The sequence below is a fragment of the Medicago sativa genome, chromosome 7 (assembly GCF_051527215.1).
Source record: "Medicago sativa cultivar Bolivia chromosome 7, Bolivia_mono, whole genome shotgun sequence".
In the NCBI taxonomy this organism is placed as follows: Eukaryota; Viridiplantae; Streptophyta; class Magnoliopsida; order Fabales; family Fabaceae; genus Medicago; species Medicago sativa.
In genome coordinates, this window is record NC_140755.1 from 79,147,834 (window position 1) to 79,169,001 (window position 21,168).

At 32.8% G+C, this 21,168-nt stretch overlaps 2 protein-coding genes across 5 annotated transcripts; one reads left to right on the forward strand and one right to left on the reverse strand.

The window, feature by feature from the left end:
- Nucleotides 1–796: 796 nt before the first annotated feature.
- LOC146908925 (AP2-like ethylene-responsive transcription factor BBM1) lies at nucleotides 797–6,024 on the reverse strand. 3 transcript variants are annotated; one of them, XM_085729965.1, is made up of 10 exons: nucleotides 5,559–6,024; nucleotides 4,684–5,257; nucleotides 4,426–4,508; nucleotides 4,248–4,256; nucleotides 4,055–4,143; nucleotides 3,676–3,749; nucleotides 2,912–2,962; nucleotides 2,313–2,389; nucleotides 1,599–2,021; nucleotides 797–1,442 (listed from the first exon to the last, which is right to left on the reverse strand). In XM_085729965.1, the coding sequence occupies exons 1-10, from the start codon at nucleotides 5,800–5,802 to the stop codon at nucleotides 1,138–1,140; spliced, it is 1,929 nt and encodes a 642-aa protein (XP_085586091.1). In that variant the 5' UTR covers nucleotides 5,803–6,024; the 3' UTR covers nucleotides 797–1,137. The 3 variants fall into 3 exon arrangements, with proteins under 3 accessions (XP_085586091.1, XP_085586089.1, XP_085586090.1); XM_085729963.1 differs by having other exon boundaries at nucleotides 797–2,021; nucleotides 5,559–6,021; XM_085729964.1 differs by lacking the exon at nucleotides 4,248–4,256 and having other exon boundaries at nucleotides 797–2,021; nucleotides 5,559–6,022.
- Nucleotides 6,025–16,780: 10,756 nt separating this feature from the next.
- LOC146908926 (Calcineurin-like metallo-phosphoesterase superfamily protein) lies at nucleotides 16,781–21,078 on the forward strand. Of its 2 annotated transcripts, XR_015020436.1 has the most exons (5): nucleotides 16,781–17,072; nucleotides 17,373–17,614; nucleotides 17,976–19,553; nucleotides 19,900–20,041; nucleotides 20,424–21,078. XR_015020436.1 is itself a non-coding variant. In XM_085729967.1 (4 exons), the coding sequence occupies exons 1-4, from the start codon at nucleotides 16,781–16,783 to the stop codon at nucleotides 20,541–20,543; spliced, it is 2,232 nt and encodes a 743-aa protein (XP_085586093.1). In that variant the 3' UTR covers nucleotides 20,544–21,078. The 2 variants fall into 2 exon arrangements, 1 of the variants encoding a protein (XP_085586093.1); XM_085729967.1 differs by lacking the exon at nucleotides 19,900–20,041.
- Nucleotides 21,079–21,168: the final 90 nt, after the last annotated feature.

The window sequence follows — 21,168 nt, forward strand, 5'->3', positions numbered from 1 at the left end:
CGAGAAAATGATATACTTTTGTCGTGCTACAACTCTTTCAAACATATGCTAGTATTTGAATCTTCTCTCCTGAGAGATCATCCACTTAAGGGAAACATGCCGGTATTTGAATCTCCTCTCCATAGAGATCCTCAACTTGAGGGGAGCATGTTGAACGTGATGCATAATCATGGCGGATCTTGACTAAAAATGTTAGAGGTGCCAAATAAATTTAACTCCTATATACAAGTTGTTTCATAAAATAGACACAAATTGTTATGTGTTATGTGTTATGTGTTTAACTCGAAGATATTTACTCGAGGATTGGAGCCAAGCTCAACACATAAGGATTGTCTTGTTTATCTATAGATTGTAAACATCGACCTCCCTCTATAAACAAAGTATCATCCTCTATAAACAAAGCTCAACACATAAGGAAATGTTCAATCTATAGATACTTTGTTTATCATCCTCTATAAACATCGACCTCCTACATGCAATATCGTGATGATACTTTGTTTATAGAGGAGGTCGATGTTTACAATCTATAGATAAACAAGACAATCCTTATGTGTTGAGCTTGGCTCCAATACCTATTACTATTATTTTATCTATAGATAACAGATTGTCTTGTCTTGTTTTTCCATTCTTGGAAACCCCTAAATCTGTTCAGGATTCTACTTGCCAAACCATTCACTCAGCCCTCAACCACAAGAATGGAAAAACAAGCTTGACACAAGCTGACACATAGTAGCAGTCACATGAACAAAAAATTACAAGTTTGACAGTAGAAAAATTACTGCAATACTAGAGAATATACACATGAACAAAAACTTCATCCTTTGTATGATCCTGTAATTATTCAAAAAATTACAGAGTCTAGTACTGATAATAAATAAAACATGCCAATGAACTAAAAGCCTACATTCTCTAGATCAGTTAATCCCCAAAATTCACAGTAAGATATTCTACCATGACTAAACTTAATTAAGGCTACAACAAATAAATTATCCTGCAAGTTAGAATTAGCCCCCCTAATAACCCTTCCAAATCAAAATGAAATAAAACCTATAAACTATCTTCCTTCTTCAAGATACATGCCAATACATCATTTAACATTTTGCACCTTGATGACACTTTTCTTCATTCTCAAATTAGCTATTCATGCAACAAAGTGAAAGGAGGACAAAGAGAGACATTGGTAGTCCTTGGAGCAAGTGTTGGAATAGCAGTTGGAACCCAATTTGATCCTTGATCAACAGATAATTGTTGTGGCTGATAATACAAGTTCCTTGCTGCTTGTGCATGATAAGGATCATTGCTAGTCCCAAAAACATTTTCATAACCAAATCCCTTAATCTCACTCTCACCAAAATTATTGTTGCTTCTTTGATTTTGGTTACCATCATTTGCAATAGCCATTGGAATCATATATCCACCATTTCCTCCATAACCACCATGATCTCCACCACCATAAACAACAAAATTAGATCCAGAACTATTATCCATGGAAGCAGAATCCATGCTCATGATATTTTGTAAACCAAAGAAATTGTGAGTATTGTTACTATTATTCCCTAACTGTAGTTGATGAATATCAGTAGCAGTAGTATAAGTACTATGATCATCAGAATCTTGTTCTTGTTTGCACCAAAGCTTTTGAGTTTGAGTACCATAAGGATAATTCTGTAGTTGCATGTTGTTGGCATTGTAATGATGATGTGGTTGTTGCTGTTGGAATGAAAGTGCATGCCAATTAGATGCATTTGTTGCTGCATAAATGGCTTGTTCTGTTAAATGGGAAGTGTTGTTGATGATGCTATGGTCTTGCTCAGTTCTATGGCCAATATCAACATTCACATGATTCAATTCAACTTGCTCCATGTCTTTTAAACGCTTTGCAGCACCACCAATTGGTAATGTGCTGCTCTCAAGTATGGTTTTGACATCATATCTGCTCATGTCAAAGTTTGTAACTGCACTTAGTCCTCTGAATTTTATAGCTGCCACATCATATGCCTCTGCCGCCTCTTCTTGAGTGCCTAAAATAATTGATGATCACTTAGTCAAATATTTATTTTTGCTTTATTTATATCTGGTATAAATTTTTAAAAATATATATATAATTCAGATTTCAGATGCATATATAGGTATAAGAGCTATGTGCATGTGTGTATAAACAGTTTAGTGCACATGCATATATACTATTGGATTGGATATCAACTATCATAATTAAGCTTTGATTTAGTAGAGTATTTATCTATGTTAAAATGTGAGGTAGGTGAGACTATAATATATGTCTATAAATTAAATAATGAAATTAGTTAGCTTACTGAAAGTTCCTAGGTAGAGATCTTTGTTGCCTGCAACTCTTCCAATCCTAGCTTGCCATCTACCATGTTGATGATGTCTGCAATCATATCATTCAAAATATTGACAAGAAATGCTTTAGTGTATGTATATATCAAATCATAATTATTTAGCTACCACAATTTTAATCGAATTTAATCTGTTTTTATTTATTATTTTTTTTAAAAAAAAAAATTTCAATCCGAAGTTACTCCCTCCGTCCCGGTATAATTGACCTACTTTGGTTTTTCACACAGATTAAGAAAAGTGTATAAATGAAGGAGAAAGTGGAATATATTGTATTGGGAATGATAAAAGTAGTATTATTTAGTGTTATATTGTATTGGGAATGATGAAAGTTGTATTGAAAATTGAAATGGGTCAGTTATTTTGGGACACTTTTTTTTAGAAAATGGGTCAGTTATTCCGGGACGGAGGGAGTATTTCAATAGCAATTCATATTTTTCTATTGACTGAGTTCTTAAGTGGACATTTATGATTTCATGGGTCATTAATTTTATTTCAAGAAAATTTCATAAACACACACAAACTTTACTATTGGTCTTTATTTGGTCAAATGTACCTTGTTACTCCTCGGTAAATGGATGCACCACGTGAAAAACCACTACTTTTCCTGTGTCAATAATATCAATTAATGTACAATCAATAAATAAAGGCTTAAATATGTTATTCGTCCTGCAAATAGGGATCGCTTAAAATTTCGTCCCTGCAATCGCTAATCCTTTTTTTTTGCCCCTGCAAAGTTTAATCAGTTAAAAATTCGTCCCTTGACCCAGTTAATGACTGCCACGTCATCAAAATTACCATAATGGCATGGGAATTGACGAAAATACCCCTGGGCTAAAATTTTTTTTCCTTCAAAAAAAAAAAATTTTCAAAATTTTGAAAATTCTTTTTTAAATTAAAAAAATCTGAAAAAATAATTAAAAGTCAAAAAAAAATTCGGAAAAAAACTGTTAAAATTAAAACTGAAAAATTTTCGGGAAAAAATCGTAAAAAAAATTCGGAAAAAAACTGAATTTTTTTTTGAAGGAAAAAAAAAACAAAAAAAAAATAAGCCAGGGGTATTTTCGTCAATTCCCATGCCATTTTGTTAATTTGATGACGTGGCAGTCATTAACTTGGTCAAGGGACGAATTTTTAACTGATTAAACTTTGCAGGGGCAAAAAAAAAGGATTAGCGATTGCAAGGATGAAATTTTAAGCGACCCCTATTTGCAGGGACGAATAACATATTTAAGCCATAAATAAATTCATGCTCAATAAACTAAGGTTCATGAATCAAATTAGTAATAGTTCATGTGGTATTTGCAAATATATATATACCTTCTCAATGACGCAACATACTCTTGCCTTGTCATGTGCTTCATTTCTTCCACTTCTTTTTCATAATGGCTAATCTAAAATTCATTCATTGTTGATCAACACATAAAAATATCCAATATCAATAAGTTGTTATCACATTAAAATATAAAGTTTTGCATTATAAGGGGAAAAAAATAAACAGACACATTCCATCAAATGAGGAAATTAATTTACTTTTCATTGTACATGGACACCAATATATGAATCACCACCACTGTTGCTTGGTTATTTTTGGTAACATCACTGTTGCTTGGTTAATGCCAAAAGACCAACATGTTCCTTAATTCATTGTGATAATATAAAGAGAGCAAATTAAAAGAGTGAGTGGAAATTAACTCACTGGAAAATTTGTTGTAGTAGTTGTTCCCCAATATTTTAGTGCTGCCAAATCATAGGCTCTAGCTGCCTTTTCTTCTTTGTCATAACCTCCTACAATAGTACATAAACCAACATCAACAAATTTTAACACTCTTTAAAAAAGAATGAAATAAAAATTAACAACCAATTATTTCAAAGAATCTTATCCCACTCACCCAAGTAAACTGCAAAACCATGTACATTGATGAAGACAATAGAGGAAAAGGGCATGCAAAGAACAAAAGCAATTGTTAAGTAATTATATTTCACTTAATCAACGTTAGTAATAAAAATACTACAAATTAAAAAAAAAAAAAAAGTATACATTAGGGAACATAAATTTGTAGATCTTACCTTGCCTTCCTTTGCGAGTCTGCCCCTCTCTTCTACAACTATTGTCCCAAAGGTGAGCTTCATATCTTCCTGTCCATCTATGCCTTCAATCAATTCAAAACCCTAAACTCACCATCATGCATCTCAAAAAAATATAATAAAAATAGAAAGGCCAAGTTCTTTTTTCTTCAAAATGGCAAAGAAAATACTTATAGGTTTTTGTTCATACAAACAAATAAGAATAAATAAATAAATGTTTTTGATGTTAAAATAGAGAACCTTGTTACACCACGGTAAATGGAAGTTCTTTGTCCAAATGTATCAATGGATTTTCTAGGCACAGCACTTTCAACTACACTGGTTTGGTTGCTATCTAGTACAACTGCAGTTGTGGGTGGTTGTTTGTTTTCCGATGATGAAATCTCACCACTCATCACATTTGCATTGAGAAGAGGCACAGATGAACTTGACTGTGAGCCAGTACTCATGGAAAGTGATAGTGTCTGCACACGTGCACCACTTTCATTGTTATTGTTGTTGTTGTTTTCTGGTGGTGGTTGGTTTCTGAGCCATGTTTTTATCATAGATAAACCTATTGAGTTATTGTTACTTGTGCTACCATCACCACCACCACCGTCACCACCAGCGCCACAGGATGCTTCCGGCTGATGAGGTGGAAGGTGTAAGGAAGAGTATGAGTTGCTACCACCGTATTCATGATGGTCGGTAAAAGAGTGTCCACCGAGGAAGTTTTCGAGCTTTGGTTGTGCTTGTTGGTTATTGTTGTTCATATTTTGGTTCATGCATGATGTTCCCAATAGTAGGTTTTGGTTGTTGTAGTTCTCCTTCCAATCTGAAAAAATAAAAAGTTTCTAGTTAGTACTGCATCTAAAAATATTTGAGTTTTGGTGCAGTGAGATTCTGGTAGGTTACGAAGAACTCAACTCATCTTTACTTTTTTAAATTAACAAAAAAAAAAAAGTTTTACATTGATTAATTAGAAGCATTATTTCTCATTAAGTGCTAACCAAGGTGAAGCCTTGTAGCTAGAAATAGATAAGAAGAAAAATAAGGTTAGAGTATTATTATATACTAGTAATTTTTTTTCTTGAGGAAATTAATTGGTGAAGAGGTATTGGTGAAAGAAATGAAACCTTGAGTGGTGTGAATGTTGTTATTTGTGTGGAAAGCTTCATAAATGGAAAAAGGATGAGAAAGGTTGAGTGAATGATGAGGAGTTGTGTGAGAAGAGAGATCATAGCAGTGATCTCCTTGAACATCAGAACCTGAGATTTCATTAGGGTTGAACCCAAAACGAGAAGCCACCGTTTGATCTTGAGTTGATGGATGTTGTTCTTGTGGAGATAAAGAGAAACCTAACAAGTTCATAGAGGCCATATGATTTTTGTGAAAGAAAAAAAGACAAAGAGAGATCGATGAGAACTCAAACTAAAGTGTAGACTAGAGGTTAAAATAGAAGTGGTTTGTGATATGCATGGAGTTGAGGAGGTAGCACAAGTTATGTGAAAATGAGAATGAAAGAAAGAAGAAGGAAGAAGGAGAAAGGTCAAATTCTTGAAAAACTCAAAAATTGAAAAACATTTATAGTAAAAATGAGGAAACATACTTAACACATATACATAGTACATGTACATCATCTGATACACGCGCATACATTATGTGAACACATCTTATACTATATTCTAGGGCACTTGGGATCTTTTCATCAAAAAAATGTTTGCTTCATGGTTTAATCAAAAAAGATATTCATGGGGCTATTTCGTAATTTGTGCACTAGTCAGATAAACATCGGGGGGAAATGTGGGGTGGCACTTTGGTGACATAATGTCACCGTGACATTAAATCTGAGCCACACAACACACACCTTTGTGTGGCCCAGATTTAATGTCACCCGTACAACACATCTGGGCCACACAACACAACCCTTTGTGTGGCCCAGATTTAATGTCACGGTGACATTATGTCACCAAAGTATTATCCGGGAAATGTGATATGTATTGTGGTCATTTTAGGCCTCATGACTTTTGTTAGGAAAATTTTTTTATTCTGGAAATACATACTCTCATCTTTTTAAATATTCAGTATAAACAATCTCTTGAAACAAAACATATACTCCATCCGTCCCATAATACTTGACACAGTTGACCCTATTACGCATATCAATGCATAATTTTAAGTTTAAATATCTTAAATAATATATTAGAAAAAACTATAAAAATTTTATATACTGAAAATACTCATAGAGACGAATCTAACGACATCTTATATGATATTATTTATCTTTGTATGTTAGTAGAAAAATAAGGTCAAAGTAAATTAGGTCAAAATTGTACATTTTCAAATAGGTCATCTATTGCGGGACGGAGGAGTAATTATCAATTATAGTATATCTAAAGGTAAACTAAAAATAATGGTCAGCCTATATCATGAATTTCTGAAACATATGATTATTATGAATGAATAACAATAAATACAAAAACGAACGATATTGAATTGAGGAAGTATACTATGTATCACTCTCTTAAATATCCGACTAACTTAAAGTTTCATAAATATTTTATATTCATGCATTGCTTTTTTTTTATTATCGTTAATGATTACTACATTGCTTTTTTCATAAATATTTGGTTTTTATTATAGTTAATAATTACGGAGTACTATGCTTATGTGAAACTTTAGATTCAAATTCGGGTTATCACATCTTTTCTTATGTATATGTGTTTATTTGAGTATATGTTGATAAGATAATAGAAAGATTGAAATCGAACTCAGGTTCTCCCGAATGATTCGTTATTGGTGAAACTCATTAATCACTTGAGTTTATTGCTTGGATTGTCGGAGGTAAATTCTATTTGAGAGACTTATAGTTTTTCTTTGGGGAATTAGTCACTTTAGTTCCTGAATGGGGAACGATTCGTCAATTTAGTCCCTGAATGCAGATAAATTGCAAAATAGTCCCTAAATGTAGACTTTGTTAGTCAATTTAGTCCCTGAATGCAGACTCCGTTAGTCAATTTAGTCCCTGAATGTAGACTTCGTTAGTCACTTTAGTCCCTGAAATTGACCATGCAGGGACTGTTTTGCATATTATCTGCATTCAGGGACTAAATTGACGAATCGTTCCCCATTCAGGGACTAAAGTGACTAATTCCCCTTTTTCTTTAGGGAGACGTAATTTTTTTTTGGGGAATTAGTCACTTTAGTCCCTGAATGGGGAACGATTCGTCAATTTAGTCCCTGAATGCAGATAATATGCAAAACAGTCCCTGCATGGTCAATTTCAGGGACTAAAGTGACTAACGAAGTCTACATTCAGGGACTAAATTGACTAACGGAGTCTGCATTCAGGGACTAAATTGACTAACAAAGTCTACATTCAGGGACTATTTTGCAATTTATCTTCATTCAGGGACTAAATTGACGAATCGTTCCCCATTCAGGGACTAAAGTGACTAATTCCCCTTTTTTTTAGGAACTTTAGGGAGAAATTATTGCAATTAAATATAAGGGGAATTTGTCACTTTAGTCCCTGAATAGGAAATGAGTCGTCACTTTAGTCCCTTAATGCAGATAAATTACAAAATAGTCCTTGAATGCAGACTCTATTAGTCAATTTATTCCCTGAATGCAGACTTCGTTAGTCAATTTAATCCCTGAATGTAGACTCTGTTAGTCACTTTAGTCCTTGAAATTGACTAACAGGGTCTACATTCAGGGACTATTTTACAATTTATCTTCATCCAGAGACTAAAGTGACTACTCATTTCTCATTCAGGGACTAAAGTGACTAATTCTCCTAAATATAAACACTTCACTTGACAGAAATAAACTGTTATTTTAATTATGTGTGTCCAAATATTTTTTGTTTGAGCTTATGCTAAGTATTACTCTTATCATAAACGTTGTGAAAGTTTAAGAGAGTAAATTAAACAAAACATGTTCTGTGGGTATAGTTCAATTGATAACTATTAGATACATTATACGAGGGTTTAAACCCTAAACTTCCCACTTGTCTATACATAATATACGTGAGTCTAGTCACTAAACTACGGGGAAAAAAATAAACGAAACACTTATCTATATGGGTCATGTTAACTTGTGTCTTAAGGGCACATGTTAAGGAACCCCAAAAGAGCAACTTGCATTGGAAACCATATCATTTTAACTTTTTAGAGGTTAACTGCACGACTTTTAATACATATATTTCTATAATAAGTTCCTTAACATGTGTTCTTAAGGACACAAGTTAACATTTGTGACGTAGTATGACTTAAAATTTGATCGATAAAGAATATTGTTGCTAAAAATATACTAAAAGATTTGTTTCAAATATATTTTGTGCTGAAAATATATTTATGGACAATAAATATATTTTTGTACCGTATGAAGGAGGATTTGATGCAAATATATTTTGAAAGGAAATATTATATTTTTGATGCAAATATTCTTTCACTGAAGGAGGAAAAAAAGAAACGTATCTTGAGTGTGATATTCATTTCAAATTTATGAGTTATACTTTTACTATAAATATATAGACCTTGTATCAGAGTAAACCTTGAGATAGATGGGGCTGAAAGAAGGGTTTAGAAATCAAACTAGGATTTGTATAGAGTTTGCTATTGGTAACAAACACTAGGGTTGGGTTTATTCACCTTGGGAAACACTATTAAGATTGAGTCTTTTGGTCACAGGAATAGATTGGGGATTTGGGTAGATTTAGGCGGGAGACTTATTCTTGTAATCCATTGATATCTCTTTTGTAAAGTTACTCATCATTATAGTGAAACGGAGGGCTGCTCTCTCCCCCAGACTAGGTCAATTTGGACCAAACTGTGTCAACAAATTCTTTTGTGTTCTCTCTTTCTTTCTCTTGGTGTTTTCTACTTTTGTTAGTGATTACTCCATCCGTCCCAGAATATCTGGCCCAATTTGGTTTTTCACACAGATTAAGAAAAATGTATAAATAAAGGGAAAAGTTGAATATATTGTATTGGAAATGATGAAAGTAGTATTAATTAGAGTTATATTGTATTGTGAATGATGAAAGCTGTATTGAAAATTGAAATGAGTCAGTTATTTTGGGACACTTTTTTTTAGTAAATGAGTCAGATATTCCGAAACGGATGGATTATAACTTCCACACACTTTTTGGTTGTTTGACTATCACTTGCTCCACACATCAAGTTTATTATTGGTGTGATTTTTGATGGAATTCACGACAATTTGTCTATCTATATTTCCCCTCCTCTCTCTTTGGTCGCTGTAAACACCTGTATAAGGGGGGGTAAAGAAATAATAATTTCTGACAAAATAGCGTGACAAAAAACCACACGCAGGCAGCCCCTCTCCACACCCACTTGGAATGGACATTAGTCACCTCATGTCAGACCTTATTATCAGAATTCAGAAGTCAGAATTTTGCAATTTTGCTTTTCGAAAATTTCTTTCTTTTCTATTCTACATCAACGAAACGAACAAACACCCATAACTTTCTCACATTCCGTCTTTCTATCCCATATACCATCATATCACACATTATTCAACTGCTACAATCTCTTTATTTCATCATAAATGTCATGTCTTTTATTATAAGTATTTTTCTTAATATTAATATTTGATTATGTTAATTTATTAAAAAAATACGTATCTTTAGTATCTTAAGCTTTGTTGGATATAGTTTTTTTTCTAGAGGATTGTTTCTTTTTAAGTTACATTTGAAGAGAAATGATAATTTTGAATTAATTTGAAGAGATATTTTTTTTTGTGGTGGCCGAGATTTGAACTTCGTACCTTGCATATATGATACATTGTCCTTACCAGTTGAGCTAAACTCACGAGGACATTAATTCGAAGAGATATGATTTAAATGTAGATTTATGAATGAGAGGGAATTAATTCTTTAAAAAAGTGAGAGACAATCTTCACATTTTAAACATATATGTAAGCTTGAGTTAGGTTCAACTTAGACTCTTAAATATATGATATTAGTATTTAAGTCTATCTAAAATCCGTTGAATCACATACTATTTGATTTTTTTTTTTGACCATTAGAGTCATATTTTAAATGTTCAACCCTAAATACAAAGGGACTTTGTTAAAAAATCACATTGAAAGAGAAAAATATATGACATCATCCGTTTGTTAAAGACAGTTCTTGTTTTACAAGCGAGCAACTCAAATATTAAAAGATACAAATATTCTATATATATAATGTTAATTCAAGATTTAATGTTAATGTTTGTCAAAAATATACATATTTAAGAAGTCTTAGATCACTTAAAATTGAAAAGGAAAAAAGAGATCAAAGATTGTTTTTTGGAAAATGATATAGAGCACGACAGCATTTTTCGTGCATGTTGCACGACAACGTTGTTCTCTCTTTTATTTGATGAGAAATCACAAAATATCTCTTGTGAGTTGTGATAGTGTTATGCTACTATAGCTCAATCCTATCCTATTAATTAATATTTAAATAAACTCTGATGATTTATACTTTATTCCACCGAAGAAAACACTCTTTTGGAGTGTAGTGGTATAGATGATCACAATGACCATAGCAATAAAGAACATTGATGCTTATTTTTTGTTTTAGTATTGTACTTTATTTATTGTTTTACTTTTAGTATGGATAAACTAGTATTAATATTCAAGGCTATTCATTGAGCAAATTGTGTGTAGCAGCGTGTCGTGCAAATTCGTGGGAAAGGGAGTCGTGCTATATAACACAGCTCTTGTTTTTTTGGACAAAGAGACTAAATATATTTTTTTTAAAGAAGGAAACTATATATATATATATATATATATATATATATATATATATAGATTGCTTCTTTTATTTTTAATAAAATGGTCAAAATAACTGATATTAATTATTTAAATTTAGTTTGGATAATGGATATCAACAAAATTCCAATACCAGATTATTATTATCTCCTGGTTCGTCCTAATCATCAATCTGCTCCCCCGGTACAGACGGGAGTCTCCCTCTTTTTGTACTTTTCGTTTCTCTCACTAAGATACTCTCTCTCTCTTCCATGCACAGACCCACAACACAATAATTCATGCATGACAGACAACCTTTTTTTTTTTTTTTTTCGTTTTAAATTATGGTTTCAACTGCTAGTAGGGATACGATACTATGATCACATCACTAGTAATATTTTATTAATAGTAATAAAATTGATATTTTTGTGTTCAATATACTTGTAATTTTAGGTTTTATTAAGCTTGAAAGTTGAAACTATTAGTTGAAAGAAAATAATCAGGAAGGCTTAAAGAAAAATAGCTAAACTAATTAATTAATGTATTGTGGTGCTAGTGGTTATAATAGGAAAATAGAGATGCACGGGTTTTGCACATTGTGCCCCTATGAGAGGACAACAACCCTTGTCTTGCGGGTTTTATATTTCATTCTCAAAAGTTTGTGAAGAGACAAATTGGAGCTAAATCTAACTCCTATGCTTCCAATATCGAATATCTCAGATGCAGTAGACTAATATATAATGGGTCATGTTAACTTGTGTCCTTAGGGCACAAGTTAAGGAACTTAAAATAGAATTAAGTAATAAATTTTATGTTGAAAAGATAATTTTTGAAACTTTCAAGACATTGAATGCTCAATTTCCGAGAAAAAACTTCTACTTTTAGTTACTTAACTTATGTCCCAAGGGCACAAGTTAACATTTCCCATATATAATTATGTGTACAGTACACATATATGCAAATTGATGTTTAATTTTAAAATAATTAATTAATTTTTTTACGCAAGAAATAATCAATAGAATTCCCAAATACTTTTTTTTTAAAGAAGAATTCCCAAATACTTTTGTGTGTATACAAACATATCAAGATGCAAGGTTCGGGGTTCGAACCCCAGCCACTATAAAAAAAACACATCAAGATAATCTAATATAAACTTTATAAAAAAAAAAGTTACAAATGTGAATCTTCCCCATTTTTCATAAAGTAACACTTTTTTTTCTCTCTCACTAAAAATGGTGAAAATCCACTTTTATCCATTTTTTAAGAGTAATTCCCTCAAAATATACATTTTTTAAGAGTAATGTGAGTAACGCATTTTTTACCAGACTCCTTTTCTTTTTGAAAGATATTGCACTATCTTTTATTGATTATTACTAAACTTCATACATGTTTTGTTAAATTTATATGAGCTCATATTAATTATTTAGTAGAATCCACGTTAATTTTAACCGATAAAAAAGATTGTGTTGTAAAGTGTGTGTTGGTGCTCGTCTTTTTCTTTTTAATGTCCATATTAGATTGACCTCTATTATACTTCATCTCCTGCATAAATACATATTACACATATGTCCAATAATATTTTATCATCTTGTTACACCAACTATATGGTTTTAGAAAAAAGGAAAAAAAACACCATGCACATAAATTTACACTATATTAATGTATGATTTAGATCGATAAGTAGCTCACTGGTATGAGTTGAGATTTTTTTTTTTGGAACGGCAAAAAGAATATAGTATTTCTTTGAACAAGAAAAAAAGAACATATATTAAAAATGGGAATAAGTATAAGGGAAACTTTATCCTCTAAAGTGGTACAGCAAATTGAGATATTGATTAGTTATATTCGACCCACCTATTAACATTTTTCGTCCCCCTAACAATTTAAGTGTGCTGTTGATCCCTCATCTTGTTTACTCGAATAGTTGCATGTGTCTTTTTCCTTTTTATGGCTCCGTGTTTTGAGCTGTGTGTGTATTTCCTGTATGTTTTTCTGACATGCATGGTTTCTCAGTTGGCTTCTTGTATCTTTTATTTTCCTTTGTTTTATTGTTTGTAGCCTTCTTTTGTTGACAATGTTTCCTCTTGTTTATATAATCGCCTCTTAAAAAAACTCAATATATACATAAACTCTGGTCTTTTTTTTACATCTATGTAAAAATTGTTTAAGCAAACGGTCTATAATGTTGAATTTAAAATGAGTCTTATTAACAAATGTCTCTACAACACTCTTTAATGATTAAAAAAGAAGAAATTATTTTATTCAAAAGTCAATATTTCAATTTCTAATACGATTACACATATTTTCACATAAAAGTTATCATTTAAATGTTTAAAGAGTGTCACGGGAGCACTCGTTAACACTTCCCATTTAAAATTTATATAAATTAATAAGCATGTGTTTTATAAATCGGAAATAATGGTTTATTGAGTTAATATTTTTAGTTTCTTTGATTTTCATATATGCTTTATCACTAATTTGGTAATTTAAAATGGATAAAAAAATCCATCTGTATCACCTAATGACTATACTTTTTTTATGGTACAAATTGATGACTAAACTTAATCAATAAGAGAGTATTTTACATGACCTAAAATATTTGCCACTAGTTTATTAATAATAAGCACGTAATTGACCTTTGTACATTTTGTTTTGGTCATACATAACGGGCTCATTTCATACTGAAAGAAGAAGGAAAACATAGAAAGAAGAAAAAACAATGCTTAGATGGAAACATGAGGTATGAACTAGGAAGGGAGTGAATTGTTTAGTAGTGAGTTGGGGTGAGGATTGATAAATATTTATCTCGAAGGGTGTAATTCAATACTGTAACTTTGACCATAAATAAAGGAATCAAAGACTAAGGTAAAACACACACATGATCTTCTCGGCTTTTATTGTAAAAAATTAATTGTTTAGATTAAAAGGCTGTTGCCGGTGCCATCACCAATTGCCACCACCACCGTAACAAAAACATGTTATAATTAATAAATGACCTTGGTATTGTAATTGTAATTTTTTATACTCCTTAACCCAATCCAAATACTAGTTGTGTTCATGTAAAATAATGAGTAAGAAATTTACCTATTGTTTAGTTTGATTAAAAAAGTGTAAAAGGTACAAACTCAACTTACGTATTCTTTGACGCGTCCAAAATGTTATAATTGAATATTTTTAGTAGTAATTATAATATAATTACTGTGTGCGTATGCCTGAAAAATTATACCCACTCAACGAGAAGATTAAGTCCTCAGGAATTTTGATTCCACTTTCGTTAGAAATATTTAACCTCATTCATACAAAAAAAAATCTGGCTTCTAGAGTTATGGAGGTTATGTAGCATCACCCCGTTTTGTTTTGGTCAAATGTAATATTGATGGTGCAGTTTAAAAACATATATTTGCTTCCCTAAAAATAAAAACATATATTTGCTATTGATATTGCTCATGAGAATGGTTGGAATCATCTATAATTTGGATTGATTTTTCAGTCTCGTGTTATTGTTCTTTGACACCTTAGAATGGTTGCGCGAAATGTTCGATTCAAGCAAGTTTAGTTGAAAATTGATACAATAAGATGAGATTCGATTTTGGGTTTTTTTTTTTTAAAAAAAAAAATTAGGTTAAATTTTGAAAATAGAAAGTGAAGGAAAGTGCTTGTGCACTGCATATATAATGGTACATTCAAGTTATTATATAATTTAAACGAGGGCAAAATTGAAAATTTTGAGAGGACGAGAAGCATGAAGGGTGTGAAAAGAAGTTAAAAAAAAAGGTGTAATTGGATTTTATTTGATTGGAGACTGAATTTGGGTTAGGCCTACTTCACCACAAGTTAAAATATGTATACTATTCACTATTTGACATCTTATATTTTTACTAATACACCTACCAAATAAGGAACAATTTAATTCTAAGAGAATCAGATTATTTTTTAGGAAAGAGAATCAGATTATTTAAAGTAGAAGTTTAGAATAAAATATAATATTGGGAAAAAAAGTAAAAATATATTATCTCGTGATAATTCATTACCAAAATTTATGGTAAATCCTTCAACATGTCTGCTAACTAGACATTTGAAAATGAGAAATGATATTTGTACAACCACTTTATGACAACTTTTTTATAACCTTCTCTCTCATACTCACATTATACTCTTATTCTCTCTCTTCCTTTTTCTCTCTCCATTGCTTTTGACCAATGAAAAGAGAGAGAAAAGAAGTTGTCACAAGAGTTGTCTCAAATGGATGTTCAAATATCACTACTCTTTGAAAATACCCATCCAATAGGCATGTGGGTCAAGTGACGTAGAACATGGCAAGATGGGGAAAGTGTGTTAGAGAAGCACCAGATGAAAGGACGAATATAATGACTTTTTCTAAAATAAAACTCAATGTTGCAGGGAGTAGCATTGAGTCTGCTAATCACTTATGTTGCAGAGCGCAGAGATACATCATGTAAGTTAGGATATCTTAAAGGATACGATCCAAAACCTCAAAAAGTAAAAATATCTTAAAGATTGAGACTCTTAAGCATTCCACCCTTTTAGACTTAATGCTTTTGGGGTTGTAGATTGGCATGAGTTTAGCGTCGCTTGGCCCACAATAAATGAGGCCTCTTTGGCCCATATTCGATCAAAGGAAACCAATGCCCTGTCAAGAACTTACTTTGGGAAACAAGGCATATACACGTAACTAAAGTAGCCTGCAACAACCGCTCTGAATTATGATGATCATGTTGTCATCTATATGTAGAGGCATCGACTAACCCTAACATTTGTTAACTTTTCACCCCTTCCCCTCAAAATACATCACAAGTATGGCCTAGAATTTTCAACATTGGCAACTAGGTCTAATTCTCAATTCTTAGCAGGAACATATAGCAAATTTTCTCAGTAGCTAAAAACATCTATTTCTTATAGCTTATAGTATTTTTTTTAAAGCTACTTAAAATAGCATTTTAGTTTATATCTTATAGTGTGTCATTTGTTCTCTCAACTTTATCCTTATTATCTTAATTGAAAAAATATATAGATTTGAAAGATAAAAATTTGTTATTTTATATATATCATCTAGTTTAACCGCTAATTTTCCTAAATTGTTATACAATATTTCTTTTTACCAAACTAGGTCTACACCGAAAACATGGCATCGTTAGGAAAATAAAACAGGAATATAATTCTTATATGGTCACGTCCAAAATCTAAATTATTTAGTTAAACACAAAAAAATATAACATTTAATAATTTCAACAATAATAAAAAAATCTCTTCTATCTTTGTTTTGTGAGTTATGTGTGTCACATAGTGTTATTTATTTATTTAATTTGGGAAATGTTAACGAGTGTTCCCGGGGCATTCTTTAAGAGCCTAGAATAGTAACTTTTTATGAAAATTTGTGTATTTAATACATTGGAAATTGAACTGTTTGACTTTTTTAAAGAATAACTTTTTAATTTAGCATGCTTAAAGAGTGTCCCGGGGACACTCGGGGACACTCGTTAACCAGACCCATTTAATTTAATTTTTACAAAGAAACATTTGTGTTAATGGGAAAATGGAATAAACATTAGAATTGAGATCACCAAGAGAATACATGATGATCTTCATGGCATCATCAACGATACATAATCACGACGGAAGAAGGTGTAGCATAATGAACCTGTTTATCGCCACCGTCGTGATTGCGTTCGGAATTTACTGCTGCAATGGAGAAACAGTGATAGAGCCAAAAGGAACACCTGATTCAGTTGTTTGGGTTGTTCAGCTTTCCGATCTTCATCTCAGCGTTCATCATCCAAACAGAGCCCATGATTTCACCAATCTTGTGGGTCACGCTCTTTCCTTCATCAACCCCTCCCTCGTCCTCATCACCGGTGACCTCACAGGTACAATCATTCATCATCAATTCTCATAATAATGTTTTTGTTCCTAAAATATCTATTTGGTTGATAGTGCATGCCATTTTTAGATCAATCAATTTAGTCCTTGAAATTCTCTTGTACAGATTAATGTTATAGAGACTTTTAAAATTCACTGGTCATTTTGAAATTTCGTCGGTTTAATTGATCAAATTATCAGCATCCTATAGTCTCATGGATTGGTGATTTGATAGTGTATAAGTGTTTTAGAATTTAAATCTTATGGTATATGGCGTAGTAATTTTCGTGGATGTTATGGTTAAGCAGATGGTAAAAGCAAGGATTTGCTGACGATGAAGCAGAATGAGGATGAATGGGTGGAGTACCGGAATGTGATGGATGGTATTATTGAGAGAAGTGGACTTCACAAGAGTTTGTTCTTTGACCTCAGAGGAAACCATGATAGTTTTGGTGTTCCCGTTGTTGGTGGTTCCTTTGATTTCTTTTCCAAATACAGCATTAATGGACAATTGGGCAGAAATAGGAGTGTCAATAGTGTCACCCTGGAGGTCAGTCTCAACTGTTCATTTACTGTGTTAGCTAGCTTTCATTCTATGAAATTTGTGATACATGTGCCATGCCTTAAGAACAAATTTTTAACGTAGAGCAATGCTAGCAACCTACTCTTTAGGTGTTTTTGGTAAAAGCAAATAATATTTGGAACCCTTACAGTATTATTTCTCATATATGTCATTTTGAGGATTGAAATAATTCACTTCTGAGAAAAATTGAGTTTGAAAACACACACACACACACACACATATGTCTGGACAAATTGAACTCAGCAACAGTAGGCTTGAATTTCGGCATTATTACTTGCTTGATGTTAGCTCCTTTCTCATTTGCACATACTGGCATTTTATCACACAGACTAAGGAGCGGAAACATCTCTTTGTTGGGATTGATACCACAATGTCAGCTGGAGCTGGCTTACGAGGTCCAACTAATGTTTTCGGGCATCCCACAGATCAATTACTAAAGGATTTGGACTTGGAACTCTCACACTGGGATTCTCAGTCAGAAAAACCAGTCACCAAAATATCCTTTGGGCACTTTCCACTCTCATTTTCTGCACCCTCTAGTTCTGGAAGAACCTTGAAAGAAGTTTTCCTAAAGCATTCCATATCAGCCTACCTGTGCGGGCATCTTCATTCTAGGTTTGGCAAGAACTTAAAGCGGCACCATCAGTTGAGTAATAGTTTCTTTTCCCTGCAGAATTTTTTTCAGTTTAACGTACATCAAAATTCTTTTGAAAGCACTGTAAATTGTTCAATGGCAGCCCCTCCACAAGAGTTTTGGGAGTGGGAGATAGGTGATTGGAGAAAGAGTAGAGCGATTCGAATTTTAGCCATTGATAGAGGTCGTGTTTCTTATGTTGATCTTGATTTCAAATCAGGGGCCAAACATGCAATTATATTGCCCACTTTTCCTTTAGACTCTCGCGTCATGCAGACATCTTCATGGCATCATAACTATGAATGCCAATCTGTGGCCTCTTCATCTTATGAGACAATTCGAGCTCTGGTATTTTCTGTTTCTCCAGTTGAGTCTGTTGTGGCTAGGGTCTATGATTCACGATACGGAGATCTTGTTTTAGTTGTAGAAGCCCATATGACCAAGCATGCCGATGAGAATTCCAGGGGGAACCTCTATGTTGCGCCATGGAATTACAAAGCCTTTGAGGATACTTCTCCTGATAGATTTTGGTTTCAAATTGAATCAAATGACATCATGGGCAGGTCAACTTTGACAGAGTTGAGGCCATTTTCTATTAATGGTCATAGCTTCAGGCTTTCTTGGAGCTGGAAGGAGTTTTTTGTCATGGGATGTCAATGGGCCTCCTTATATTACCCATTATTCTGGTCTGCTTTGGGCTTTATGTTCTCCTTTCTTCTTGTTCCAAAAGCTCTCCTTTTTTTTCAAATGAATTTATACACTTACAGGAACTTTATCGCCAATAAAGGCGTAGTAAGTGGTGTATTATGGATTCTCCAGGAGCTTTGCAGAGTTCAGACATTATGGTTTGGTTGGATAGGATACCTGTTCTATCTTATATTGTTCCCCTGGTTTATGGGGCAAGTTTTTACTGAAGGAAAAAGTACGGTGTACATGACCTATATGGGCTGGGCTTTAGAGACTTCTAATGGAAAGGGGAAGTTTGAGTGGGTTGGATTCCCAGATATTATGGTGTTGGTTCTTCCTCATATATTATTTGTGGTTTTGCCTGCAATTTTGGTCACTGGTGCTTTGACTGCTGAAAGAGCAATTTACCGGGAACGCGTGTTAGCACTATCAGGAAAGAAAAAAGATGATATTGATTTGAACTCCAGAAGACCTTTATTAAATGGAAACCATAACAGCACAATATCCGCTCTCCACCTTGGCAAGCGATGGGTTCGGAAGCTTCTTTGTGTGGTTTGCTTGGCAATATGTTGGAAGCATTTTATGGTAATGTTTTAAGCAATACTTTGCAGTTTGGTCCGTGCAAATTTATAGATAAATAGTGCATTCATTATAATAGTGGTATTCATAGATTGTTTATTGCATTAACATAAATAAATAAATGCAGCAGAAATGAAAGCCTTTTTTCTACTAGGTGATATTAGATCAAACAACATTATAAATTCCTATCATGAGTTATATATGGGAATAGACCATTTAACTCTAAATTCATCTTTACATGGTTTGACTTACAGTTACAGTTTTCTTTGGTTTTCCTCTACCTCTAATACTAGTAATTAATGAACTATTTTTCATTTTATCTATCCTTCTTATGGACCCTTCTACTCAACAGAGAATGGAAAAGAGAAAAAAAACACAGAATGATCAACACCGATGACAGTTGCTTATTTAAGTTACTTCAAAGAATATTCATTTCTTTCATGTACACTTGAGATGCTAGCTTGTCGGTAAGAGCTTAGTCTTATAACCTCAAGGTACAGAGTTCAAATCCCCTCGGGAACAATTGTAAAATGGGCATTAGTTTCACTTTAATTAATTAATAAAAATACCCCCTTCCCCGTTTAAAAAGAAATAAATAAATAATTTATGTCATGATGTGAAAAGAATGGATCGAATATGCTTATGGAATCCTTTGTTATCAGTCTGAAATTAGCTAGGAACCTAGCTTCTTTTCTGATAGAAGGATGGGGATTGTTTGTTTGCAGTATCTTTTGACACAATAGAAATTAAATTTTTTTTGCTAGGATTGCTATCTTATTATTTTGCAAGGCAGTTTTTCAGTTGTCCTTCCTTTACCTTTTCCATTCTTGTCTTGTTTCTTCATTTTATCATACTTACTTCACTGTTGCATTGCAGAATTGCAGAGCTCTTGTAAAAGCTTATGATATGAACCCAGTACTCCATTTCCTGGGTTATGGTCTTTCAATCCCCTTGTTATTGGCATATGCTGTCAGCAAAACCAGAAATGCTCAATGAAACTTGTTTGAAGGATTTACAGGTACTCATCTCAGGCCAAATCTGCCCGCATGGATTCTACTACAGAGCACACACCTGGATTCTGATCAGTTCTAAAATTAATTGAAAAACTAACTGGAGTCAACAAATATTCCACACTTGTCGACAGGCAACAAGAGTGCTGGTTGGTTTTCCTCTACCAACCCGTCCCATTCTAAATGATGGTATTTCTGTTGTTTGTACTCTAAGGCATTGTTGTCCTGTTTAGTTTATGAACTGTGCTGTTAGAAGAGAAAAGGAGGCTATGCATAATGCAGTATGCATCGTGGTTTGTTGGTTTTGCTGGGGTCGAAGAAGGATGCAACACAGTTGTTATGATGGCCGAGTCACTTAACAAAGACTAATTTTTGTAGAGTAGAAAGTAAATTTACCAATCAACTACCGAATTGTGATATTGTTGTGTTTTTTTTATGCACGTCAAATTCAAATTTATTAAGCATAATTTCCTAATATTTTGGAAACGAATATGTTCATTAAGAAATAAGTGTTGTTACTATCTTACGTGGTATTTGTGACATGTCAAAAAGTGCTGACACTGTCTTCTAAAAAATCCTTATTTTGAGGTACAGTTCATTTTCTTCTCTAT

Coding starts and splice junctions, on each gene's coding strand:
- LOC146908925 (XM_085729963.1), bottom strand. CDS start 5,802: ATGGCCTCTATGAACTTGTTAGGTTTCTCTTTATCTCCACAAGAACAA. Junction 2,963..3,675: donor TATGTTGCGTCATTGAGAAG/GTATATATATAT, acceptor TTATTGACACAG/GAAAAGTAGTGGTTTTTCAC. Junction 2,022..2,312: donor TCTCTACCTAGGAACTTTCA/GTAAGCTAACTA, acceptor CAATTATTTTAG/GCACTCAAGAAGAGGCGGCA.
- LOC146908926 (XM_085729967.1), top strand. CDS start 16,781: ATGATGATCTTCATGGCATCATCAACGATACATAATCACGACGGAAGA. Junction 17,615..17,975: donor TCAATAGTGTCACCCTGGAG/GTCAGTCTCAAC, acceptor TTTATCACACAG/ACTAAGGAGCGGAAACATCT. Junction 19,554..20,423: donor TATGTTGGAAGCATTTTATG/GTAATGTTTTAA, acceptor GTTGCATTGCAG/AATTGCAGAGCTCTTGTAAA.